Source organism: Nyctibius grandis, chromosome 2 (genome assembly GCF_013368605.1).
Source record: "Nyctibius grandis isolate bNycGra1 chromosome 2, bNycGra1.pri, whole genome shotgun sequence".
In the NCBI taxonomy this organism is placed as follows: Eukaryota; Metazoa; Chordata; class Aves; order Nyctibiiformes; family Nyctibiidae; genus Nyctibius; species Nyctibius grandis.
The window spans coordinates 126,141,828-126,167,970 of record NC_090659.1 but is presented as its reverse complement, the minus strand read 5'-3'; the positions used below and the strand labels follow the sequence as shown (position 1 = coordinate 126,167,970).

General features: G+C 46.0%; 1 protein-coding gene across 7 annotated transcripts in view; it reads left to right on the top strand.

Moving 5' to 3' along the window:
* Positions 1–26,143, top strand: part of C2CD3 (C2 domain containing 3 centriole elongation regulator) — a 66,296-nt gene that overhangs the window by 17,495 nt on the left and 22,658 nt on the right. For all 7 annotated transcript variants that reach the window (XM_068418896.1, XM_068418920.1, XM_068418889.1 and 4 more), the window contains exons 14-26: positions 2,251–2,715; positions 4,288–4,439; positions 6,405–6,654; positions 7,792–7,975; positions 9,278–9,458; positions 12,076–12,248; positions 14,130–14,250; positions 15,942–16,210; positions 17,296–17,385; positions 18,671–19,291; positions 21,404–21,721; positions 24,702–24,840; positions 25,180–25,244. In XM_068418896.1, coding sequence (XP_068274997.1) covers positions 2,251–2,715; positions 4,288–4,439; positions 6,405–6,654; positions 7,792–7,975; positions 9,278–9,458; positions 12,076–12,248; positions 14,130–14,250; positions 15,942–16,210; positions 17,296–17,385; positions 18,671–19,291; positions 21,404–21,721; positions 24,702–24,840; positions 25,180–25,244 — 3,028 coding nt within the window. The remainder of the gene's footprint in view (positions 1–2,250; positions 2,716–4,287; positions 4,440–6,404; positions 6,655–7,791; positions 7,976–9,277; positions 9,459–12,075; positions 12,249–14,129; positions 14,251–15,941; positions 16,211–17,295; positions 17,386–18,670; positions 19,292–21,403; positions 21,722–24,701; positions 24,841–25,179; positions 25,245–26,143) is intronic.

Here is a 26,143-nt window from a genome sequence, read left to right as displayed (position 1 = left end):
GAGGTTCACGTTGGCCATTAGGAAGCATTTCTTCTCAGCAAGGGTCATTAGCCATTGGAAGGGACTGCCCAGGGAGGTGGTGGAGTCACCATCTCTGGAGGTGTTTAAGAAAAGCCTGGAGATGGCACTTAGTGCCATGGTCTAGTTGACATGGTGGTGTCAGGGCAATGGTTGGACTCGATGATCCCAGAGGGCTCTTCCAACCTGGTTGATTCTGTGATTCTGTCTTCTCCAGCCAAAGTTTCTACTAGCATGCTCAACTTCTGATTGAGAAGGACTAACAGTCCTGCACAGCAGGTTTGAGAGGTTTGCCAGTTCTGAGGATAAACAGCTCTCTAGATTAACAGGTGAAGGTTTAAGAGAGTATTTGGGAATGTTACATTCAGAGCTCCTAAATTATTCCCAGCGAACGTGAGCATGGATTGCTTCTGTCACTTTGTAGTTCACGGGATGAGCGATGTTCTCTGTCACAGGGGCTGGGAAACTTCGAGAGAAGCCATTCAGGAGAGCTGCCAGTAGAGGAGCTGCAGAAGGGTGAGACATCAAATGTAGAGGGTAGGTGTGGGAGGAGCTAATTGAAGGCAGGGAGGAGAAATGGTGTGTTGTGTGGGAGAGAATGGAGCAGAACAGGGTGTGAGGGGAGAAGAGTGGAAGGAGGTGGTGGGGAGAATTCATGAACTGAAGTTCAGTGCAAGAACTTACGCAAGGGGAAGCTCATACTTCAAGAAAACTGATTTGGGTCGCCCTGTCTCTTAGGTTTCACTTGCTCAGTGTAATACCTGGCCAGAACAGCAATAAATGTGGGTCCAGCTCTTCTGGCCAGGGCATGGGGGATAAGGGATGTCAGCTATTGAGTCCACTTTGCATTTCTTGGGTAGTTTCTGACAGGTGATCATGAACTCCTCATCTTTGGACATGTTCTTTATACCCTTTAGGAGCAGATACTGTTTGGGATCTTTTGCTGCAATATCTTGTCTCATCACTCCTAATTCATAGGCAAAATTCTTGAGTCTGATTATTTTTTTTCCCTTATTTGGACATTTTATGGCTCCAATCCTTTTCTTTATCCTGCTGCTTTATCTTCTGGGCTTCAGTTTGTTCCTCCCCTTCTTTCTGTCTTGTCCTGTGAATGAATCCAGCAGATTTATGATGCTCTGCGGCAATTAACACTTGCAGATTAACACTTGCAATTCCTTTAACCTTTGTTCTAGTGTTTCTTTCATTGTTTTCACACACACATTTTCATTCGTACCAGTCTAACTATTTCTCTTGCAAATCTTGACAACATGAAGAGACAATTCAGATGTAGGATGGAGCGTTAAAAAGCAAAACAAAAGCCAAAAAAACCCAACCTCAGAAAAAAAGACGACAAATGTAGCGGAATATGTAGACCACGGGAGAGAAAAAGGAGCTCACAGAAGGGAGAGGAGTTAGGGACAGCTAAAAGCAGCAGGGAATGTAAAAGTGAAAGAGCAGCGAGAGAAAACACATAGAGAGAAACACTTTTTCATAATTTTTCTCAAGCAGCAAGTGCTGTAGCAAAGTGGAGCAAATGGCAGTTGTGATACTTTGTCGCAGGACTTTTCACCTTGGCTAGATCGGTGTTCAGCTTTGTGATTGCTTTTAATTGTTTCATTTATTCAGCTGTAATTGTGTGTTTTGGTACTTCAGTTACTGCTTTATTTGATACAACAGCAGGTAGTTTATTTTGCAGTTCCGGCTGTAGCTTGTAACCAGCACGTGTCTAAAGGTTCTTCTTAGCCTGGAGAAGAGGAGGCTCAGAGGTGACCTTAGTGCAGTCTACAACTACCTGAAGGGAGGTTGTAGTGGAGTGGGAGTCGGCCTCTTCTCCCAGGCAACCAGCGATAGGACAAGAGGACACAGCCTCAAGCTTGGCCAGGGGAGGTTCAGGTTGGACATTAGGAAGAATTTCTTTTCAGCAAGGGTCATTAGCCATTGGAAGGGGCTGCCCAGGGAGGTGGTGGAGTCACCATCTCTGGAGGTGTTTAAGAAAAGCCTGGACATGGCACTTAGTGCCCTGGTCTAGTTGCCATGGTGGTGTCAGGGCAATGGTTGGACTCGATGAGCCCAGAGGTTCTTCCAACCTGTTTGATTCTGTGATTCTGGGTGATGATCTAACACAGTTCTTGAACAAAGCACACAGTGTATTTTCCTGAGTTTATGTTGCAGTCTCTCGTCTGTGTATGGAGCTTGTCTTCTGATCAGCCCACCTTGCCTTGCACAACGCAGGTATCCTTAGAGCTCGCAGCCGACAACAAAGACTTCACCCGCACCGCTGCCAGGTCGGCTACGGCTGCGCAGCGAGTCCCTGCTCACGCCATAAGAAGTCCCCGGCTGGAATTGCAGGAGCCCAACAGGAAAAGTGTGAATGCAGAAAGCCCTCGCTGCTTGAAACTTAACTACGAGGATTCCCAGAAGACAGGAGCAGGCAGCATAAACATCGTGCAGCCACCGCGGGCTGTACCAACCTCTGTAGCCCGTAATCTGATGACGCAAATAACTGCATCTGAAGAGGATGGGTTATTATTGCATGTGCTGTTGATGGTACCTGATGGAAAGGATTTTGTTGCTGACGACTATGGGCTCCACAGTTCTTGTAATGTGTATTTAAACTGCAAGCTGCTCAGCACTGAGGAGGCCACGAGATCTGCTGTCATGTGGGGCACGACACAACCTGCCTTTAATTTTTCTCAGGCAAGTCACAGTTCTGCTGTTTCACACTGATTGAAATGTGCCATTCCATAGTTGCAGTCTACAACTACCTGAAGGGAGGTTGTAGTGAAGTGGGAGTCGGCCTCTTCTCCCAGGCAACTAGCGACAGGACAAGAGGACACAGCCTCAAGCTTCGCCAGGGGAGGTTCAGGTTGGACATGAGGAAGAATTTCTTTTCAGCAAGGGTCATTAGCCATTGGAAGGGGCTGCCCAGGGAGGTGGTGGAGTCACCATCTCTGGAGGTGTTTAAGAAAAGCCTGGACATGGCCCTTAGTGCCCTGGTCTAGTTGCCATGGTGGTGTCAGGGCAATGGTTGGACTCGATGATCCCAGAGGGCTCTTCCAACCTGATTGATTCTGTGATTCCGCGTTGAGAAATATATTCCAAAGATAAATTACTTTTATATATGTAGGAAATTCTCTCCTGGGCTCTGTCCAGTATATTAAAAGTATTTTCAATAGTTTTGGCTGCATTGCGTAGTTTGCAATGCAGTCCTTGAATCATCCAAATAATAAATGAGACTTTTGCAGTACAAAAGAAAAATAGTCAGAAAAGTTTAGGTTAAAACTGAAGAAAAAGTTGATTTTTCCTTTCCCTGAGGCCGCACCTCGAATCCTGTGTTCAGTTTTGGGCCCCTCACGACAAGAAAGACCTTGAGGTGCTGGAGCGAGTCCAGAGAAGGGCAACGAAGGTGGTGAAGGGTCTGGAGCACAAGTGTGATGAGGAGCGGCTGAGGGACCTGGGGGGGTTTAGTCTGGAGAAAAGGAGGCTGAGGGGAGACCTTCTCGCTCTCTACAACTGCCTGAAAGGAGGGTGTAGCGAGGGGGGGGTCGGTCTCTTCTCCCAGGTAACAAGTGATGGGACGAGACGAACCGGCCTCAAGTTGTGCCAGGGGAGGTTTAGATTGGAGATCAGGGACAATGTCTTCCCCGAAAGGGTTGTCAAGCACTGGCACAGGCTGCCCAGGGCAGTGGTGGAGTCCCCATCCCTGGAGGGATTCAAAAGCCGTGTAGATGTGGTGCTGAGGGACATGGGTTAGTGGTGGGCTTGGCAGTGCTGGGTTAGTGGTTGGACTTGATGATCTTAAAGGTCCTTTCCAACCAAAACGATTCTGTGATTCTGTGGTTTTCTTCTGTTTTGGCAAGAAAACCTATTGTTGATGGCATCCTGATAATTAAATATAGAATTTTTTGGTTTGTTCCATTACTCAGTGTTCTTTTTCTTCTCAATGGATATTGCAGCACAGAAGTGGGGGTTACTGTCCTAATATGGGCCAGAGCCTTCCCCTGGCAAACAGCAGAATTTCAGGCATTTAATAATCTTAGGCTATTATGTTAAATTTAAATAAATTGCATTTATTTTCCTGGCTAGCTCTTTTCCAAGCCTACCAGTTTTCTGAAACTTGTTAGGCAAGTATGCATTTAATTTTTAATTTCCATATCTAAAGAGCACAATGCTGTAGACTGGAATAATGTAGCGTTACCAGAATGCTCTGTACTTAGCAAACAGCTTCCAGTGTATTCTGTGTACTAATTCTGCCTTAAACTTTTTCAGGTGATGCCTTTTTCATTGACTTCCAAACGCTTGGAGCGGCTAAAGAACAACGTCATGGTTATTGAAGCCTGGAACAAGATGGGAAGCCCTGGCTGCGACAGACTCCTGGGATTAGTGAAACTTCCTCTGCATCAGTTTTACATCTCATTCAAGTAAACATCTTGGTACCATATTTTATTGGGTTGGGAAATATCCTAAATGATGCTCGGAGAAGGAAGTCACGGATGGTGTCTGGGGTTTGTGTGGGAGGGTTCTTAATTAAACTTACCCCCCAGCTTCTGCTCCGCTCTCGTGAGACCCCCCTGCAGTGCTGCGTCCAGCTCTGGGCCCCCAACACAAGAAGGACACGGAGCTGTTGGAGCAAGTCCAGAGGAGGCCACGGAGATGCTCAGAGGGCTGGAGCCCCTCTGCTCTGGAGACAGGCTGAGAGAGCTGGGGCTGTTCAGCCTGGAGAAGAGAAGGCTCTGGGGAGACCTTCTAACACCTTCCAGTACCTGAAGGGGCTACAGGAAAGCTGGAGAGGGACTTTTTACAAGGGCATGGAGTGATAGGATGAGGCGGAACGGTTTTAAACTGAAAGAGGGGAGATTGAGATGAGATATTAGGAAGAAATTCTTTGCTGTGAGGGTGGTGAGACCCTGGCCCAGGTTGCCCAGAGAAGCTATGGCTGCCCCCTCCCTGGCAGTGTTCAAGGCCAGGTTGGATGGGGCTTGGAGCAACCTGGTCTAGTGGAAGGTGTCCCTGCCCGTGGCAGGGGGTTGGAATTAGATGATCTTTAAGGTCCCTTCCAACCCAAACCATTCTATGATTCTATAGCAAAAGGCTTTTTTGTCCTTCCAAGCTTCCTCTGGCACTTTACTACACTGAGCAGTGTATGGGTGCGTTACACTGTCCTCGTACAGAAATACAAGTAGACTGTGAGAAATAAAGCCACTACACTGCATCAGGTTTGGAGCCAGTTTAACTTGTGGTCCCATGAAGGAGTAGAACTCTAAGATATCAAAGTGACTGCACAGCAGAATTAAGTCTGGCTTTGCACTGGTAATTTTCCAAGATTGTGCCTGATTGAGTGATTTTGTTCCTCTGTGCTCTGCATAGATCCCATTGCTAGGGGATGCTGTCATTTTGCACAGCACAGCATAATGCTTGTGGTATCAAAAAGGTCTCTAAATATTTCATGTTTTAATTGTTGTCTTATCCAATGGGTCTCTCCAGAGCTCTTTGTTCTTTTTGGTTCAGTGTTTTGGCTTCTTGTTCAGTCAATTAATATAAAATAAACCACTTTAAATTAATGAAACTACTGGACAGAAGAGATTCTTTCTAATGCAAAGGCTTCATTCGCAGAATCAGAATCACAGAATCAACCAGGTTGGAAGAGCCCTCTGGGATCATCGAGTCCAACCATTGCCCTGACACCACCATGTCAACTAGACCAGGGCACTAAGTGCCATGTCCAGTCTTTTCTTAAACCCCTGCAGAGATGGTGACTCCACCACCTCCCTGGGCAGCCCTTTCCAATGTCTAATAACCCTTTCTGAAAAGAAGTTCTTCCTTTTATGTTGGTCAGACTAGTGATAGGTGGATACCAGATGGTGCTGGAACTGACTGGCCCCTACTTTGTTAATTATTAGTGTGTCATTTTATGATTTTTTCAGTAATCCACTGTAGTTGGCTTGTGTAGATCTGCAGTGTATTATCAGAGGTTTTTACACTTCTCTGGGAGACTGTCCCTGGTCCTTCTTTTCTTCCTTCCCAAGTCCATCCCCAAAGGCACATAACTGCCTCATAAAACCATAATATGGCTACAGGATATTAATAGAAGTCTTGTTCCAGTTCATCACCTCGCTTATGGATTTCTAGGCCGGCTTATAGCTAAGGCTGTGTTAGATTTTGGAGAGCTGTTCTTTCTCATGGCTGAAAACAGCTCGTGGATCTGTGCTTTGTGAAGACTAATGTCATTGAGATGGATTTTGGAGGAATGGAGATAGATTGGTTTCTAACTGCATTGAAAGCCCCATTTAAAATGAGCTTTGTGTGATCACGTTCGTATTCAGGTGGCTCATTCTCATGCTGAGGCTTTTTTGTTGTTTTATTTTTTTTCTTTTAATTTATTCTAGAGATCCAAAGATTTCCCACCTGCTTCTTCAAGCTCAATATCCCGTGGTTGCTGTGGACAGCTATATGCCTGTGATAGATGTTTTTACTGGTAGTAGAAGTGGAAGCTTGAGGGTCATCCTGGCGATGGGATCAGCTGATCAAATAGTGGCACTGCAAAGGCTAAAAAACGAAGAAGGAATCGTCCCTCCCGTCACACAGCGCCCTTCCCACTCTCTGGACCCTCCTCCTACAATGCCCACGACGGTATTGGTCAGTGAATGCCCATTCTTGCTGTTAGGGACATGTGAAAAGGATTTTATGGGTGGGTTCATTAACAGACCAGTGATCCCCAGTCTCTTTTCATGCTGTAGCCAATTTTGTTATAAATAATCGCGTTCTACGCAGAATTATATTGTTTGTACTCTTTTCTTACCAGCTTTCTCTCGCCAGTATTGACATTATTGCTTTTTTTATTGCCCTGCATATCCACTGCTTCTATCACAGAAGCACAGAATCAGTCAGGTTGGAAGAGACCTCTGGGATCATCGAGTCCAACCATTGCCCTGACACCACCATGTCAACTAGACCATGGCACTAAGTGCCATGTCCAGGCTTTTCTTAAACCCCTCCAGAGATGGTGACTCCACCACCTCCCTGGGCAGCCCCTTCCAATGGCTAATGACCCTTGCTGAGAAGAAATGCTTCCTAATGTCCAACCTGAACCTCCCCTGGCAAAGCTTGAGGCTGTGTCCTCTTGTCCTAGCACTGGTTGCCCGGGAGAAGAGGCCGACTCCCACTGCGCTACAACCTCCCTTCAGGTAGTTGTAGACTGCACTAAGGTCACCTCTGAGCCTCCTCTTCTCCAGGCTAAACACCCCCAGCTCCCTCAGCCGTTCCTCATAGGTCAGACCCTCCAGACCCTTCCCCAGCTTGGTCGCCCTCCTCTGGACTCGCTCCAACACCTCAACATCTTTCTTGAAGTGCGGGGCCCAGACCTGGAGACAGGATTCAAGGTGCAGCCTCACCAGTGCCGAGTCCAGAGGGAAGATCACTTCCCCAGACCGGCTGGCTACACTATCTACTTGACAAGTACAGTAAAGAAAACCCCAAAATTATAGAAAATCTTAATTGTCACGGCCTTATTCTGTACCATACAGGTATTGCCCTACCTTTGAGTTGGATATGTAGGAACTTCCATGCTTTTTGTATGCTGTGATTTTTGGCTTTTGCAGAAGAAAAAAAAATTGCTGTCAGGCTTTCGATGTTTCTGTGAACTTCAGGGAGAAAACAGCAGATAGTGGTTCTGAGCCTCTCGTCTCAGGCTTTTTAGAATCTCATGTTCCCAGTCCTCTTGTATGCTGTTTCCCAAAGTCATCCTTTCCATGTGGATTTCCTTTGTTTTATTAGCAGTTAGAGCAAGAAGGGGAAGATCTGATGGAGCATGTGTTTGAGATCCATGTGGAGAGTGTGAAGGGACTCACTCCCTTACAGTCCACCGTCTGGGGAGAGGCTGACTGCTACGTCCAGTACTATTTCCCAGTTCAAGAGGCTGGGTGCGGTGCACTGCGAGGAACTGAACTGCATGAGGATGGTAAGTTTCTTTTCTAATGTGTCCTTATTTAGAGTGTTGCTTTAGTTAAATATTATTTAGTAATGTTAGAATCATAGAATCATGGAATCGTTTTGGTTGGGAAGGACCTTTAAGATCATCAAGTCCAACCATTACCCCAGCACTGCCAAGGCCACCACTAAACAATATCCCTAAGCACCACGTCTGCTCCTTCATAGGACCACATCTACGAGAACGTCACATGTTCTCTCTGCTTAAGTAAGAGGGGGGGTGTTTTTCTGAGCTTTCATGCAGCCGATGCGTCCTTTCCTCAGAAGATCTTCATACAACTGTTCTTGGGCTACGTTAGTAAATTAAAAGCCTTCTTTGACTGAGGCAGATGGCAAAGTTCCCAGCAAAAAAAAGATACCTAGTTCTGAATCTCTTCACGTGATACCTTTTTGTTAAAGATCCTGGAGGGCTTCACCAGCTGATCCTGCAAGAACGGATTCTTAGGGATTATTAAGATTGTATATGGTTAAATTCAACGAAAGCTTTATATACCCAAGCCTGGATGTGTTTAAGAAAAGACTGGACATGGCACTTAGTGCCGTGGTCTAGTTGCCATGGTGGTGTCAGGGCAATGGTTGGACTCGATGATCCCAGAGGGCTCTTCCAACCTCATTGATTCGGTGATTCTGTGGGAGGTTCAGGTTGGACATTAGGAAGCATTTCTTCTCAGCAAGGGTCATTAGCCATTGGAAGAGGCTGCCCAGGGAGGTGGTGGAGTCACCATCTCTGGAGGGGTTTAAGAAAAGCCTGGACATGGCACTTAGTGCCATGGTCTAGTTGCCATGGTGGTGTCAGGGCAATGGTTGGACTCGATGATCCCAGAGGGCTCTTCCAACCTCATTGATTCTGTGATTCGGTGATTCTTTCAAGGTGCTCATTTTCATGGATGCACCAAGAGAAGACTTGCCTGGTTTAGATCATTGGGATTATAAAGGAGTATTTAAATAATTACAATTGTAGAAAAAGACTTCGTGTTGACTTCGAGTGCTTTGAATCACTAATAGATTATTTCCTCTGAAAAATGACAGTCAGTAACGTTGTTCCACAGCAACTCTTGTGGACTATGTCAGCTTCCAGCCACATTTAACAGTAGTTTTCAGCCTGTGGCTCACATGGGACTGCATGAATTGCTTGTCAAAGATTTGTGAAGTGAAACTCAGAAGGAGGATTGACCTTATTGTCCCCGGGTCCTGCCTCCTGAAGGACTGCAAATAGGAAAAGGTTGAAACCCCCAAATGAAACCATTTTTAACCAACTCTGCTTCACTTGTAGGCATCAAATTAAAGCCGTTTCGCACAGCAACCACTTTGTGCGTCCCTGATCCCGTCTTTAATGATGAGCGTCATCATTCTCTGTTGGTTCCTGCTGATGTCCCAGTCCAGAGGCTTCTGGTCAGTGCATTTATGACACCAGGAGGGGCTGGAGGAGGAATCCAGTTTGAAGTCTGGTGCAGGTACAGAATAACATCCTATTCTTTGTAGATGTCACAGCAATACAGGTAGAGACATATCTGGTATTGAAAAATCTCTAGCTGTGGGATGGATATTTAATAATAAGTGAAAAAATGGTGAGCTCATCAACATTTGGTGATGAATAAGTGCATTTAAGGTTGCATTTAAGACACATGAGCCTTGTTTTCCCCCCAAGAGTGCTGATTACTCTTCTTCTTACAACTTCATTAGAAAGTGGATGCTCTTAGTTTGCTTTCTTCCACTTTGTTATCAGCATAGTGATCTAAAAGCAGTGTTTAAACGCTTGGCACATCTAAATTTGACTTAATAGCCCCCTGGCAGTATAATTTAATTGTTTTGATTTTTTTTCCCTAATACAAGTCACTGAGTACAAAAGAATATACTATAAAATGTTTGTAAGCTTAAAGTGTAGTTTCTTTGGCAACTGAAACTAATTACTGGTAATGGAAAGCAGAGACCATGAAGACAGGTAGCTTTAAAAAGCATAATTATGCTTGGTTCAGTTTCCTGAGGACAAATGGACTTTGGTTTAGTCTTGCCCTAACCACTCACTGATAGTGGCTGGTAAATTTTTGGGTGAAAGGAGCAAATTACTGAGCCAGAAGCCTTTTAAGAATTCTGTAAACATCCTCTTGCCAGTTTGCAATATTTGAAATGGAAAAAGCCTGCTGCATCTGGGCAAGAACAACCCCATGTATGAGTACGAGTTGGGGACAGACCTGTTGGAGAGCAGCGTAGGGGAAAGGGACCTGGGGGTCCTAGTGGACAGCAGGATGCCCATGAGCCAGCAGTGTGCCCTTGTGGCCAAGAAGGCCAATGGCATCCTGGGGTGGATTAGAAGGGGTGTGGTTAGCAGGTCAAGAGAGGTTCTCCTCCCCCTCTACTCTGCCCTGGTGAGGCCGCATCTGGAATATTGTGTCCAGTTCTGGGCCCCTCAGGTCAAGAAGGACAGGGAACTGCTCGAGAGAGTCCAGCGCAGAGCCACGAAGATGATGAAGGGGATGGAACATCTCCCTTCTGAGGAGAGGATGAGGGAGGTGGGTCTCTTTAGCTTGGAGAAGAGGAGACTGAGGGGTGACCTCATTAATGTTTATAAATATGTAAAGGGCAAGTGTCATGAGGATGGAGCCAGGCTCTTCTCAGTGACATCCATTGACAGGACAAGGAGCAACGGGTGCAAGCTGGAACACAGGAGGTTCCACTTAAATATGAGGAAAAACTTCTTTACAGTGAGGGTGACTGAACACTGGCACAGGCTGCCCAGAGAGGTTGTGGAGTCTCCTTCTCTGGAGACATTCAAAACCCGCCTGGACGCGTTCCTGTGTGACATGATCTAGGTAATCCTGCCCCGGCAGGGGATTGGACTAGATGATCTTTCAAGGTCCCTTCCAATCCCTGACATTCTGTGATTCTGTGATTCTGTAACAAATCCTTGTTGTTAGGAAGGAGATTAGATATTGGCTGCTAGATTCCAAATCAAGAGAGTTCTTGCTATGATGCTGTCAGCATCTTGAATTACTCCTAGAAGCATATGGGGGAAAAAGTAGAAACCAACAGGTGTAATATTCCAAGATGTTGGGCCTACTGGTCAGGCAGTGCTCTACCCAAGACTCGAACAGTCAATTAATGTTCAGGATTTGTCCCAAAATGGAAAGGGAAACACACGTCTATAGCATTACCACGTTACTCAGTCACTGCTGCTGAAAACCCAGTGGGTGCCTTTCTCCTGTTGCCAAAACTCACTTTAGGATGAATCTGAAGCCAAGCAGCACAGTAAGAAACAGTCTAGACTTGTTTTTTACACTTACAAACTGATCCCACAAATTGTTCTGCAAGTAGCATTTTTGTGTATTAATTGAAATCGAGAGTGGAGAATATTTGGTGCCAGATCCTTCTCTTGTTTTTTCTTTGGGGTGCTGATTTTTAGTAGAGTTTCTGCTAGTTGACGTGCTATGACTAATGCAAAAGTACCTTTGTAGCATTATAGAATCATTTTGGTTGGGAAGGACCTTCAAGATCATCAAGTCCAACCGTTAACCCAGCACTGCCAAGGCCACCACTAACCCATGTCCCTCAGCACCACATCTACACGGCTTTTAAATCTCTCCAGGGATGAAGAGTCCACCACTGCCCTGGGCAGCCTGTGCCAGTGCTTGACAACCCTTTCAGGGAAGACATTGTCCCTGATCTCCAATCTAAACCTCCCCTGGCACAACTTGAGGCCAGTTCCTCTCGTCCCATCACTTGTTACCTGGGAGAAGAGACCGACCCCCCCTCGCTACACCCTCCTTTCAGGCAGTTGTAGAGAGCGAGAAGGTCTCCCCTCAGCCTCATTTTCTCCAGACTAAACCCCCCCAGGTCCCTCAGCCGCTCCTCATCACACTTGTGCTCTAGAAGTCTTCTCTACATGAGCACTTACTGGGTTTTTTATCTGTGGAAATTCACTTACTTGCGTTTATCCCTTGGATGTCAGGACACTAACTAGTGTTTGAAGACACACAAATTGAAGTTGACTCATGTACAGTCTTGAGGGCGATGATGATCATTTTGTCATCATCAAACCAGCACGACTGATGCCGCTTCTTTGTATCTTCCCAGGTATTATTACCCAAATGTCAGAGACCAGATGGTTGCCAAAGGGACCTTGCCTTTGTCACGACTCTGTGCCATGGTGACTATGCAGCATCGTGAAGAAATAGGGATACAGAGTTTTAATCTTCCGTTGGTCCCCAGGACTGATTCTTCAGGGGAATTTCATCTGCGGTCTTCAGGTAAGGAAGACTTGTGGGTTTTCACTTTATATGTAAAAATGAAAGTCGATGTATTTGCTTCTGAGGCAAATAAAAATATGGATTTGTGTTGGCAACTGATACCAACCATGAGTGTTTTTCCTCCCAACGTTCACTGTCGCCATACCTAGTGAAGAAGCAGTGATTAAACATGAGGACCCCTCAAACTCCTAACCAGTTTTAAAACAACAAGCTGGGGCTGGAGAGGGAGTTCAGTATTCTTCGATTATTTTGTAATAGGTTAGACACATGCAGCAGCAGAAAATGTGTCTCTCTGAAGATTTTGTCACTGAGGTGCTATAAAAAGGATGTGTTGAAATACTCAAGTAGGATATCTTGCAGGCTGGAGAGCTGGGCCTGTGCGAACCGCATGGAGTTCAACAAGGCCAAGTGCAAGGTCCTGCATGTGGGTTGGGGCAATCCCAAGCACAAATCCAGGCTGGGCGGAGAATGGATTGAGAGCAGCCCTGAGGAGAAGGACTTGGGGGTGATGGGTGACGAGAAGCTCACCATGAGGCGGCAACGTGCGCTGGCAGCCCAGAAAGCCAACGGTGTCCTGGGCTGCATCCCCAGCAGCGTGGCCAGCAGGGCGAGGGAGGGGATTCTGCCCCTCTGCTCCGCTCTCGGGAGACCCCCCCTGCAGTGCTGCGTCCAGCTCTGGGGCCCCAACACAAGAAGGACACGGAGCTGTTGGAGCGAGTCCAGAGGAGGCCACGGAGATGCTCAGAGGGCTGGAGCCCCTCTGCTCTGGAGACAGGCTGAGAGTTGGGGCTGTTCAGCCTGGAGAAGAGAAGGCTCCGGGGAGACCTTCTAGCACCTTCCAGTGCCTGAAGGGGCTACAGGAAAGCTGGAGAGGGACTTTTTACAAGGGCATGGAGTGATAGGATGAGGGGGAACGGTTTTAAACTGAAAGAGGGGAGACTTAGATGAGTTCTTAGGAAGAAATTCTTGGCTGTGAGGGTGGTGAGACCCTGGCCCAGGTTGCCCAGAGCAGCTGTGGCTGCCCCCTCCCTGGCAGTGTTCAAGACCAGGTTGGATGGGGCTTGGAGCAAGCTGGTCTAGTGGAAGGTGTCCCTGCCCGTGGCAGGGGGGTTGGAACTGGATGATCTTTAAGGTCCCTTCCAACCCAAACCATTCTGTGGTTCTATGATCTTAAAAGTATTACAGGGGCGGCACACATGAGATTGTGGCTGGGTTAAACAGCCTCTCCTGGTTGTACTCTGCCATATATTCATCAACAAGAAGGAAATGTTAAGACCATCTGATCTGACTGCCGGTAGGTCAGGTCGCAGGATGCGGCCCTTAAAATTTCCTTCTGTGCCTCCTGTACCAGGCTGTAACTTGGCTGAAGTACAGCATCTTGCACAGCCGGTCCCAATGGATGTGGAATTATTTTTCTGCATTAATAGAGTAAGTTTTGTATTGAGAAGTGTAACTGAGTATTGATTATGTTGGATGTAACTGTATAAGGAGAAGAGGAGGCTCAGAGGTGACTTTAGTGCAGTCTACAACTACCTGAAGTGAGGTTGTAGTGCAGTGGGAGTCGGCCACTAGCGATAGGACAAGAGGACACAGCCTCAAGCTTGGCCAGGGGAGGTTCAGGTTGGACATTAGGAAGCATTTCTTCTCAGCAAGGGTCATTAGCCATTGGAAGGGGCTGCCCAAGGAGGTGGTGGAGTCACCATCTCTGGAGGGGTTTAAGAAAAGAGTGGACATGGCACTTAGTGCCCTGGTCTAGTTGCCATGGTGGTGTCAGGGCAACGGTTGGACTCGATGATCCCAGAGGGCTCTTCCAACCTGATTGATTCTGTGATTCTGTGATAAAAAGCTGAACATTTCTTTCCTTTCTTTCATTTAATCCAGGCTTGCTTGACGTGAGCATGAGATACCAGCGATCCATGAGACCAGCAGCAGGAGTAGCTGCTCAAGCTGTTTCTCTTTCTGTACAAATACACCGAGCAGCTGGTTTGCAAGCAGCAGCTAGGTAAAGCCTAATTCCAAAAGGAAGATTTTTCTCTTAAAATAGCTTTATCTGGAGGCAGCAGGCTGAGACATTCGGTCAGAACAAATTGTAACTGGCCAACTTCCCATCTGCAGAGACCAAGGTTCAAGCTGGGTTCTGATCAGAAGTGAAAATAACTTTATAAAGAACATCAAAGGTTATTTTTGTCCCTTAAGCTGCAGTACAGTGTGGTAGCATTCATTCTGCAGCAGGATCGAGATTGTAAGGGCACATTTTTTTTACATTTCCACATTTTTCTACACCGAAAGCTGATATAAAAATTGGCTGATGTAAAATGGTACCTATTTGGGGATTGGATCTTGGTGTTACTGACGCTGTTTAAAACGTTGGAGCGAGTCCAGAGGAGGGCGACCAAGCTGGTGAAGGGTCTGGAGGGTCTGACCTCCGAGGAACGGCTGAGGGAGCTGGGGGTGTTTAGCCTGGAGAAGAGGAGGCTCAGAGGTGACCTTAGTGCAGTCTACAACTACCTGAAGGGAGGTTGCAGTGGAGTGGGAGTCGGCCTCTTCTCCCCTGGGCAACTAGCGATAGGACAAGAGGACACAGCCTCAAGCTTGGCCAGGGGAGGTTCAGGTTGGACATTAGGAAGCATTTCTTCTCAGCAAGGGTCATTAGCCATTGGAGGGGGCTGCCCAGGGAGGTGGTGGAGTCACCATCTCTAGAAGTGTTTAAGAAAAGCCTGGACATGGCACTTAGTGCCCTGGTCTAGTTGCCATGGTGGTGTCAGGGCAACGGTTGGACTCGATGATCCCAGAGGTCTCTTCCAACCTGGCTGATTCTGTGATTCTGTGAAAAGCTAGCTGAGATTTGTTTTCTTGAATTTTACTGTGGAAACATTGATAAACTAACTAATAAATGAAACATATTCCTTGTAACCTGAAGGCTCTGCTCTAAATGCATGGTATCACCTGAACTTAGTTCCAATGTACGATTTTTCAAGAATTAAGAAAGAAAAGGCTAGAAGAGAGGGAGTGAATTCCATAAGAGAAGGATGGCTCCTGTCATTCTAGAGCAGTGCTCACTGACTCTTTCTCAGTGTTGCTGAGCTCCTCATCTCCATCTTAATTCAAGTAGACATTGTAAGATGAGGATCACTACCGTATGGTGCTTGGAGAAGTTAAGAAAGGAATGACCTAAGTGGAATGACCTCAGACTCCTCATTGTTCAGAAGTATGACCTGAGTAATAGCTGGGTCTGTTTTACTTGTAAATAATTCCATCTGATAATTTCACCTCCTTTTGCTTGTCAGTACTAGCCTATAAAAATAATTTGTCTTGGTCTTTTGCTTTCTTCTAGAGCAGGTTCTCTGGGAAGTTATCCTACAGCTTTTTCTACAGTATGGGATATTTTTAAAGGTGCTGAGGACTTTCTCAACCACTTTGGTCTCAGATCCTGAGAATGATAAGACACAGCCACCACTGATGGACCTTGTGATAGTTCCTCTCACCATTTCATATGTGTTCCTAGATGAAAAAAAATGGTGAAAAATAATATGCAGCCAGAACCCACATCTGTTTTGACTTACAACATTCATTATTTGTACCATCTTTTCACCATAAAGACTTGAAACCTTTGCTTTAATTACGTTGGTTCCTAATTTCCTTGTACATTATATTAATTTGCTTTCTTCTTTTCTTTTTACGTACTAAACGAAGAGCTGTGGCGCAAAGGAACCCTTCAGTCCAGTACTACGCAGGTGTGGGAGTCAACGCTTATGTCTCTGTGCACCTCTCCTTCCTACCTGAGGCAGAGAGACGCAACACACGAGCTGTGGCTCATACTTTCTGCCCAGAGTTTGAGCACCATGTAGAGTTTACTTGTAACCTCATCATTCAGAAAAGTAGTGGAGAAGCCTCTTGCCTGGGGGAACTCTTGCAGTCTGCCAATATCATCTTCTCTATCTACCATCAAAGCACAAAGTCAGGTAAGGAGGACAAGTGATTACAATGGCTGAATGCTGTTGAGGAATGATCCAGTCCCCTAAATTTTAAGTTTAGAAGAGACACTGTACATAGAATCATAGAATGGTTTGGGTTGGAAGGGACCTTTAAAGGTCACCTAGTCCAACCACCCTGCAGTAAGCAGGGTCATCTTCCAGTAGACCAGGTTGCTCAGAGCCCAGTCCAACTTGGCATTGAATATTTCCAAGGACTGTTCTGTGTAGTTGCTAATAGATGAAAGGCTTTGGGAGATGCTGTTCCCCTTGTGCAAAGAGTTAAGGTTTCTAAGATCATCTCTTAAATGAAAAGATAATGCTGTTAACAGTAATAGTGCTTGACTCTTGGAGCACCCTCCCTTTGTATGTGCATGCCTTGTTGCCTCCAATTCATGAGAGGTAATGGAGGTTCCTTGAGTCCCCATCCCTGGAGGGATTTAAAAGCCATGTAGGTGTGGTGCTGAGGGACATGGGTTAGTGGTGGGCTTGGCAGTGCTGGGTTAATGGTTGGACTTGATGATCTTAAAGGTCCTTTCCAACCAAAATGATTCTATGATTCAGAATAATGATAGCTTAAAATCCTCCAATGATCCAGTGGCAGATAGGAAGGTTTGTTCTACAACATAACAACAGGTTGTAGAATTACTGTATAAACAAAATTTACCTAAAGATGGCGTAGTTTTTTTACTCCTGGGGGAGAAGAGTCAGGAGTGGCATGTTGTTAGGGTAACTGAGTAGTAATGTAGATCACTAGCTCCCCACTGGTTACCTAATGCTCATCTATGGAAATATTCCTTAAAAGTTTCTCCAAATTCAGTGGTGGTGGAGCATATATCCTGTCATGAATGTGGGGCTTGTTTACACCCTTGTTTCACACAGATTTTGGCCTGATACGTGCTGGGTCATTGATTTTGACTTTGTCCTTTACTCATGGGTTACAAGTGTTTTCAGTATGACAGCTGAGCTGTTTGCTCTTGAGGTGATACAGCTTTCTTTCAAAGGAGATGCTGTCTGAATCACTTTTAAATCTTACGTTCCAGTTTGGTGTATTTGCAAAATGATTTGTTTTCCAGCCACTGAGACCTTGGCAGCTCGGACATCAAGAGATTATCTTCTTGGGACAGTCACAATTCCAACCAGAGACCTGCTGAGAAGAAGATCAGGTAATACATCAGCATTACACTGCTGACATTCTGGTTAAATGCTCCAGTAATTGCTTAAACCAATTTTCATTCACATTTTGGAGGATTTTGGTAATTTTTTTAGACCAAAGCGCTCTCAGACATTGCACATGCCTTCATTAAAAATCCTGTATTAGAAAACTCATATAAGGGTTGTTGTTTGAAGGTTGGTTTTCAGGGTGTAGGATCACAGAATCACAGAACCAACCAGGTTGGAAGAGCCCTCTGGGATCATCGAGTCCAACCGTTGCCCTCACACCACCCTGTCAACTAGACCATGGCACTAAGTGCCATGTCCAGTCTTTTCTTAAACCCCTCCAGAGATGGTGACTCCACCACCTCCCTGGGCAGCCCCTTCCAATGGCTAATGACCCTTGCTGAGAAGAAATGCTTCCTAATGTCCAACCTGAACCTCTCCTGGCGAATCTTGAGGCTGTGTCCTCTTGTCCTATCGCTGGTTGCCTGGGAGAAGAGGCCGACTCCCACTGCGCTACAACCTCCCTTCAGGTAGTTGTAGACTGCACTAAGGTCACCTCTGAGCCTCCTCTTCTCCAGGCTAAACACCCCCAGCTCCCTCAGCCGTTCCTCGTTGTGTAGTAGTTGAACGAATATTAACCTCCTTAGTATTTTATTCAGTGCCATTTATTTTCTACCTTAAGATGGAAAGTCCAAGAGTAGTAGTGTTCAGTGGAGGACTAATGATTGCTTTTGAGATGTCAAAGCTGGAAACAAAGGCTTAGATAGGTTAAAAAGCAGTTGGATTAACTTTTTTTAAACTAAATGTAAAATATCTCCTCTAACTAGTGTTAATTTGTGATGATTATGTCTTATAATAATGTTTTCATTATCATCTTGGTTATTTCTGCTTTAATCTCAGTATAGTGGTCATTTTCTCCAACGTGAAATTTTGGGTTTGTTTTTAATGGGAAGAGAGGAGAAAAAAAAAAGAGAATTATTAATTTTATAATTGAAGATTCATGGAATTTTATAATTGGAGATGCACGGGATATAGTTTCGTTGTACAATGAGTATCATTAATGAAATGGAAAGTAAAATGCCTTTGGGGTCAGAACTACTGCTGAGGTTTTCTGAGGTCGAACAATTTGCTGTATTTTTCAGGTTAGAAATGATTTGACAAATTCCAGACTTTCACAAGAAATAACCACTTCAAGTACTGGTCCTCAATTAATGACCAGAGAGCGGAAGATTTTTTCCTGACATTTTTCAAGAGGTAGGATAAGTCTAATTGTGATCTCTTCTCCTGAAGGTATTACAGGCTGGTACCCCGTCACCCTGTCTGAAGATTTAATGCCTTCACACTGCACAAACGTCATGCAGGCCATTGTGGGAGGACTGGAACTTTCTGTTACCTTTGCTCATCAGGATGACAGAGAGCGTGTTTTGGAGGCGGCTGAGCTCTTCGGATGGAACGGTGAGGAGAGCCGTGAAGACAGCATGGATGATAGCGACGAATGGGCGCAGAGTGCCAATCCAGTGACTGTGACCATCTCAACCCCAAGAGTCTGGCTGCCAGTCCACTGCGTGCTGCTTGCAGGCCAGACACACCTACATAAAAACATTTATTGCTACCTCAGATATAAGCTATATAATCAGGAAGCCATGTGGACTTTGCTTAGGAGGCCAAAATTGAGTGACGACGCAAAGAACGTTACAGTGAACTTTAAGAAACCAAACAAGGTGACTCTCAGAAGGAGCCAAGGACTGCTTTGGTTCTTCAGAGAGGAGAAATTAGAAATCCAGGTGTGGTGGGCATATGGTAAAGAAAATGACGTGGAAAGACCACTTGATACAGATCGTCTTCTTGGATCTGCCTATGTTGACCTCGCAGCATTAGCAGAGAGGTCAAGGACAACATTAAGTGTTAGTGGTAAGTTCCTAAAGAACATTGTCATGTTTCCTCTTTGTTGATGTTTTAGTTTAGTTACTTCTCTAGTCACTTTAAGCAAAACATTTACAGCTTTGATTTGTCCTGTATGTCTAATAACCCTTCAGAAAGGGTCATTAGCCATTGGAAGGGGCTGCCCAGGGAGGTGGTGGAGTCACCATCTCTGGAGGGGTTTAAGAGAAGCCTGGACATGGTACTTAGTGCCCTGGTCTAGTTGCCATGGTGGTGTCAGGGCAACGGTTGGACTCGATGAGCCCAGAGGGCTCTTCCAACCTGATTGATTCTGTGATTCTGTATGCAACACGCACTCACCTCCTCCTTTCACTGAAGATAAACAAGGTTCAAATGCTTGGGTCTGTGAATTCAAAACTTAGCAAGTTTAAATGGGTGAAAAATTGGCAGTGATGACCAGTAACAGGGCGAGCAATTAGCCTACATGGCCTGATGAAGAATGTTTCTTCAGAATTATGGATTTGGCGTCGTGAGAACGAGTAAGAATAATGTCTCTCAAGGAGGCTGAATGCCTGCAGTCAGAGCAAAGGACTAGACACCAAGAAGGTCGTGGAAGCTTCTGCTCTGTTCGATTGGATATTGATTAGATTGGATATTAGGAAAAATTTCTTCATGGAAAGGGTTGTCAGGCACTGGAACAGGCTGCCCAGGGAAGTGGTGGAGTTACTAGAGGTATTTAAAAGACGAGTAGATGTGGTGCTTAGGGATATTGTTTAGTGGTGGCCTTGGCAGTGCTGGGTTAACGATTGGACTTGATGATCTTAAAGGTCATTTCCAACCAAAACGATTCTATGATTCTATGATTCTTTAGGCTTCTATCACCCACGTGGCATTCACCACCCACCAGCTTGCAGGCAGATTTGTGGACAGATTATTGGCGCTTCTTCGGAGTGTGCACAGGGAAGGGAGAAGGAACAAGAGTTAAACCAAAATTTCATGCTGCTTTTGTGCAGTGTTTCCCATATACGTGTATAAAATTATGCAGAGGCACTGTTCCCAGCTCAGGAAGTTCATGTGCTTTACAGAATCACAGAATCACAGAATGTCAGGGATTGGAAGGGACCTCGAAAGATCATCTAGTCCAATCCCCCTGCCGGAGCAGGATTGCCTAGACCATATCACACAGGAACGCGTCCAGGCGGGTTTTGAATGTCTCCAGAGAAGGAGACTCCCCCACTCCCTGGGCAGCCTGTTCCAGTGTTCAGTCACCCTCACCGTAAAGAAGTTTTTCCTCATATTTATGTGGAACCTCCTGTGTTCCAGCTTGCACCCATTGCCCCTTGTCCTGTCAATGGATGTCACTGAGAAGAGCCTGGCTCCATCCTCATGACACTTGCCCTTTACATATTTAGAAACATTAATGAGGTCACCCCTCAGTCTCCTCTTCTCCAAGCTAAAGAGACCCAGCTCCCTCAGCCTCTCCTCAGAAGGGAGATGTTCCACTCCCTTAATCATCTTCGTGGCTCTGCGCTGGACTCTCTCTAGCAGTTCCCTGTCCTTCTTGAACTGAGGGGCCCAGAACTGGACACAATACTCCAGATGCGGCCTCACCAGGGCAGAGTAGAGGGGGAGGAGAACCTCTCTTGACCTGCTAACCACCCCCCTTCTAATCCACCCCAGGATGCCATTGGCCTTCTTGGCCACAAGGGCACACTGCTGGCTCATGGTCATCCTGCTGTCCACTAGGACCCCCAGGTCCCTTTCCCCTCCGCTGCTCTCCAACAGGTCTGCCCCCAACTTGTACTGGTACATGGGGTTGTTCTTGCCCAGATGCAGGACTCTACACTTGCCCTTGTTATATTTCATTAAATTTCTCAATTTAAATTTAAATGAAATTTTAAATTTCATTTAAAATCAGAGCTGCCAGTAGGAAAATGAAGATATACCAAATTCGGGGGATTGGTCACTGTTTTTAACCTTTACTCTACCAGTGCGCTGAGTGCGTAGAAATTACATTGAAAATCAAAATTCATTCTGAGGTCTGATGTGAGATCTCTGCTGTAATGAGCCGTACCAGCTGTTTTCCAAGATCCTGGTTTTTCTTTGACTTATTTAGCTGGTTGATTGTGAATTCTCTTGCAGGGGTTTATCCGTTGTTCCGATGCAATGCTGCAAACCTTGCAGGAGCTGCTGTACGTGTTCACATCGCCCTTTCTTCCACTTCTGCTGCTCTGCCCAGCAGACTTCACCGTGCTGAGGAATACAGCAACAGCGAAGATGAAGGCACAGAGCGAGCACCTCATCTGAGCCAACAGCTCTCTGAAAATCAGAGTCAGAAACTGGATATTGTAAGTTCAGAAATCACCGGTGGCCAACCACAAGAAGATGACATGATGTTTCTGGAAAACACGGTTGCTGTCAATATCCTTGTGGAAAGAGCAATGCATCTAAGTTTAAAAGGTAACACCACCACCACCCCCTTTTCTTCTTTCTTTTTCCTTCCCTTTTTTTTCCCTGGTATCTGTTCACTAGGGCAGGGATTGTCCCTCTGTACTCGGCACTGGTGAGGCCGCACCTTGAATCCTGTGTCCAGTTCTGGGCCCCGCACTTCAAGAGAGATGTTGAGGTGTTGGAGCGAGTGCAGAGGAGGGCGACCAAGCTGGTGAAGGGTCTGGAGGGTCTGACCTACGAGGAACGGCTGAGGGAGCTGGGGGTGTTTAGCCTGGAGAAGAGGAGGCTCAGAGGTGACCTTAGTGCAGTCTACAACTACCTGAAGGGAGGTTGTAGTGAAGTGGGAGTCGGCCTCTTCTCCCAGGCAACCAGCGCTAGGACAAGAGGACACAGCCTCAAGCTTCGCCAGGGGAGGTTCAGGTTGGACATTAGGAAGCATTTCTTCTCAGCAAGGGTCATTAGCCATTGGAAGGGGCTGCCCAGGGAGGTGGTGGAGTCACCATCTCTGGAGGTGTTTAAGAAAAGACTGGACATGGCACTTAGTGCCCTGGTCTAGTTGCCATGGTGGTGTCAGGGCAATGGTTGGACTCGATGATCCCAGAGGGCTCTTCCAACCTGATTGATTCTGTGATTCTGTTCATAACAGGTACTGCATGGAGCAACGTAAAAACAAATCCTCAGACTTACTCCGACACAGTGAATGGATGTGATGGCTTTTGAAATTGGCTTCATAGTGTTGCAGCCCTGAGAGCATTGCATCATTGATTAAGTACAGGGGAAGCAGAAGGTTAAACTATTCAGCCTATCTCTATTAATAAAATCCAAAATATAAATAATGTTCACCATTACAGATGACAGCTGAATTCTGAAGTTAAGCGTTATCTGAATAACTTAACCCCAACGCACTCATATCTCAACGACTCTTGCAAATTTGCATTTTTAGCATACAATCAATTTATAAAGCTGGCTTACTCGTGCTGTCTGGAGACTGCCAGACGCAGCAGTGAGGAAGGGCAATGTAAGGGCAGAGCAGTCTGAGCTCACCCAGGCTTGACACACTGCTTCCCGCTCTGCAGAGTGGGGATTACAGTTTAGTGGCTACTTGAGGGTCACCAAAGAATTGCTCTTTGCTTTGAAATTGATGCTAAAGCGTATTAAACCATTCCTTCCCAGCAGGTGATGTTTGTTTCTTGATGTGTAGCAATGTAACAGAATTGGTGAATTTGCAGGTTTTTGGGGCTGTTTGTTTTTCCCTCAAGTTGCAGTTTGTAAATGAATCTCTTTGATAAACATGAATTAAACCCTTTAAAACACATCAAGTGCTGTACCCTTCACCTTGGGCGACATTGCGTTAGGCCATGTGAGGCTCATAAATGATAGAATCACAGAACTGTTTTGGTTGGAAAGGACCTCTAAGATCATCAAGTCCAACAATTAACCCAGCACTGCCAAGGCCACCACTAACCCATGTCCCTCAGCACCACATCTACACGGCTTTTGAATCCCTCCAGGGATGGGGACTCCACCACTGCCCTGGACAGCGTGTTCCAGTGCTTGACAACCCTTTTGGGGAAGACATTTTCCCTGATCTCCAATCTAAACCTCCCCTGGCACAACTTGAGGCCGGTTCCTCTCGTCCTATCACTTGTTACCTGGGAGAAGAGACCGACCCCCCCTCGCTACACCCTCCTTTCAGGCAGTTGTAGAGAGCGAGAAGGTCTCCCCTCAGCCTCCTTTTCTCCAGACTAAACACCTCCAGCTCCCTCAGCCACTCCTCATAATGATATTCCTCTGAGGAGGGTGGTACTTGTTTCTACCTTGCAGGAATGTTAAGTTTCTCTATTTCAGTCTTTTTGAGATGAACTAATAGAGGCTATAAAAAAGGTTATTAATCCTTGAATATCACAGAATCCCAGAGTGGTTAGGGTTGGAAGGGACCTCTGGAGATCACGCAGTCCAACCCCCTGCCAAAGCAGGGTCACCCAGAGCACGTTGCACAGGGTCACATCCAAGCGGGGTTTGAATATCTCCAGAGAAGGACTGTCGCTAACACCAGCTCTGTGATTTCTTATTCAGTCAACATGAGTGAGCTTCACCTCCACAATCCAGCTTTTAAGTCGAACTGCCTTTTGTAACGCTGGATATTTTCTGTGTTTGCAGCTAGGATTGCCAAACTCTGTGGCCTCACGTGGAAGGTAGATCAAGCACTGCAACAGGGTCCTGGGAACCTGGGTTTTATTCCTAGCTTTGCCTCTGACATCTCAGATGATCTTAGGCAAATGGTTTTTCCATTTCTCCTTTGAATATTCCAGTTTTTGCTCTGCAAAACATTAATGTAATATTTGCTCCCGTTGTAAATGTAAAGTATTTTCAGCTCCACCAGTGAAAAGGAGTATTTCCACTTCAAGAAAGATGTTGAGGTGTTGGAGCGAGTCCAGAGGAGGGTGACCAAGCTCATGAAGGGTCTGGAGGGTCTGACCTATGAGGAACAGCTGAGGGAGCTGGGGTTGTTTAGCCTGGAGAAGAGGAGGCTCAGAGGTGACCTTAGTGCAGTCTACAACTACCTGAAGGGAGGTTGTAGTGGAGTGGGAGTCGGCCTCTTCTCCCAGGCAACCAGCGATAGGATAAGAGGACACAGCCTCAAGCTTGGCCAGGGGAGGTTCAGGTTGGCCATTAGGAAGCATTTCTTCTCAGCAAGGGTCATTAGCCATTGGAAGGGGCTGCCCAGGGAGGTGGTGGAGTCACCAGCTCTGGAGGGGTTTAAGAAAAGACTGGACATGGCACTTAGTGCCCTGGTCTAGTTGCCATGGTGGTGTCAGGGCAATGGTTGGACTCGATGATCCCAGAGGGCTCTTCCAACCTGGTTGATTCTGTGATTTCCTAGATGGTGGATTTCTTTGTTAATTATCCGATTTTAATTTCTGAACTGCCTTTAGATATTTTTTTAATTGTTAATAAAAAATCTGTATTTAATTCTGTATCATTTTAGGGAGTCCTTTGACAGAACGTGAAGTAACAGCACCCAGTAGCTGCGTATCGTTTGCTGTTGCTGGTGCAGATGCTCCAATAACCACTTCAGTAATAGAAAATACAGACTCACCCGTCTGGGACTTTCAGCAACAAGCAAGGTAAGGAAGGGGGACTCGCACAGACTCACTTGGGATCTGACAGGCTAGATGTGAAAAGGACATTTCCAGTTAGAATTGCCTTTCTACTTGATGGCCCTGTACGCTCAGCTAAAAATGCTGATTCTGTAGTTCTATGATTGTGACTTAAGACCTTGGGTGAGTCAGTCCATTTCCACCCATCTGTAGTTTCCCCATCTAGAGGAAGGAACTGCTAATTGCTGAAGGATTCTTGGGAAGGTTAAGTAAGACTTGATCCAATTTATTGTTTTTTTCATAGAATCATAGAACTTGTTGGTTTTCCTACGTTACATGAAATATTATTATTATTGTTCGTAACAGATTATCCAAAGAGCTCCTGCTGGATCCACAGCAGACCCTGGTCTTCAAAGTGTGGCATAAAGCAGGTAAAGTTTGTAGTGCCGTATTGAGTGTCTTTTCTGCATCCCTTTCCTTGGACTTGTTTTTAATATAAGTAAAGTAAATTCTATTAAGTACATTGGAGAGTAGAATTGTAAAGACATATTTTACCTTGCACTAGAAGAATGCTAGAGATAAATCACAGAAGCACAGAATCAACCAGGTTGGAAGAGACTTCTGGGATCATCGAGTCCAACCATTGCCCTGACACCACCCTGTCAACTAGACCAGGGCACTAAGTGCCATGTCCAGTCTTTTCTTAAACCCCTCCAGAGATGGTGACTCCACCACCGCCCTGGGCAGCCCCTTCCAATGGCTAATGACCCTTGCTGAGAAGAAATGCTTCCTAATGTCCAACCTGAACCTCCCCTGGTGAAGCTTGAGGCTGTGTCCTCTTGTCCTATCGCTAGTTGCCTGGGAGAAGAGGCCGACTCCCACTCCACTACAACCTCCCTTCAGGTAGTTGTAGACTGCACTAAGGTCACCTCTGAGCCTTCTCTTCTCCAGGCTAAACACCCCCAGCTCCCTCAGCTGTTCCTCGTAGGTCAGACCCTCCAGACCCTTCCCCAGCTTGGTCGCCCTCCTCTGGACTCGCTCCAACACCTCAACATCTTTCTTGAAGTGTGGGGCCCGATTGTCTCTTATTTCTAGCCCATTTTCAAGCTGAATATTTTTCCCTTTATTACAACCCTTGCTTAACTAATTCTTCTGATTAAGTATTGCATAGGGTACGTAACCCTCACGTCCTTTCCACACCTGCGGCGAGGCCTTTATTCTGCTGTGAATTATGACCGATGTAGGTGTTCAGGTTATCAACAGCTGCAAGAGCGACAGCTATTTTGGCAAACCCAGAGGGAAGAAGCTGGTTTAATTGCTTGAAACAATT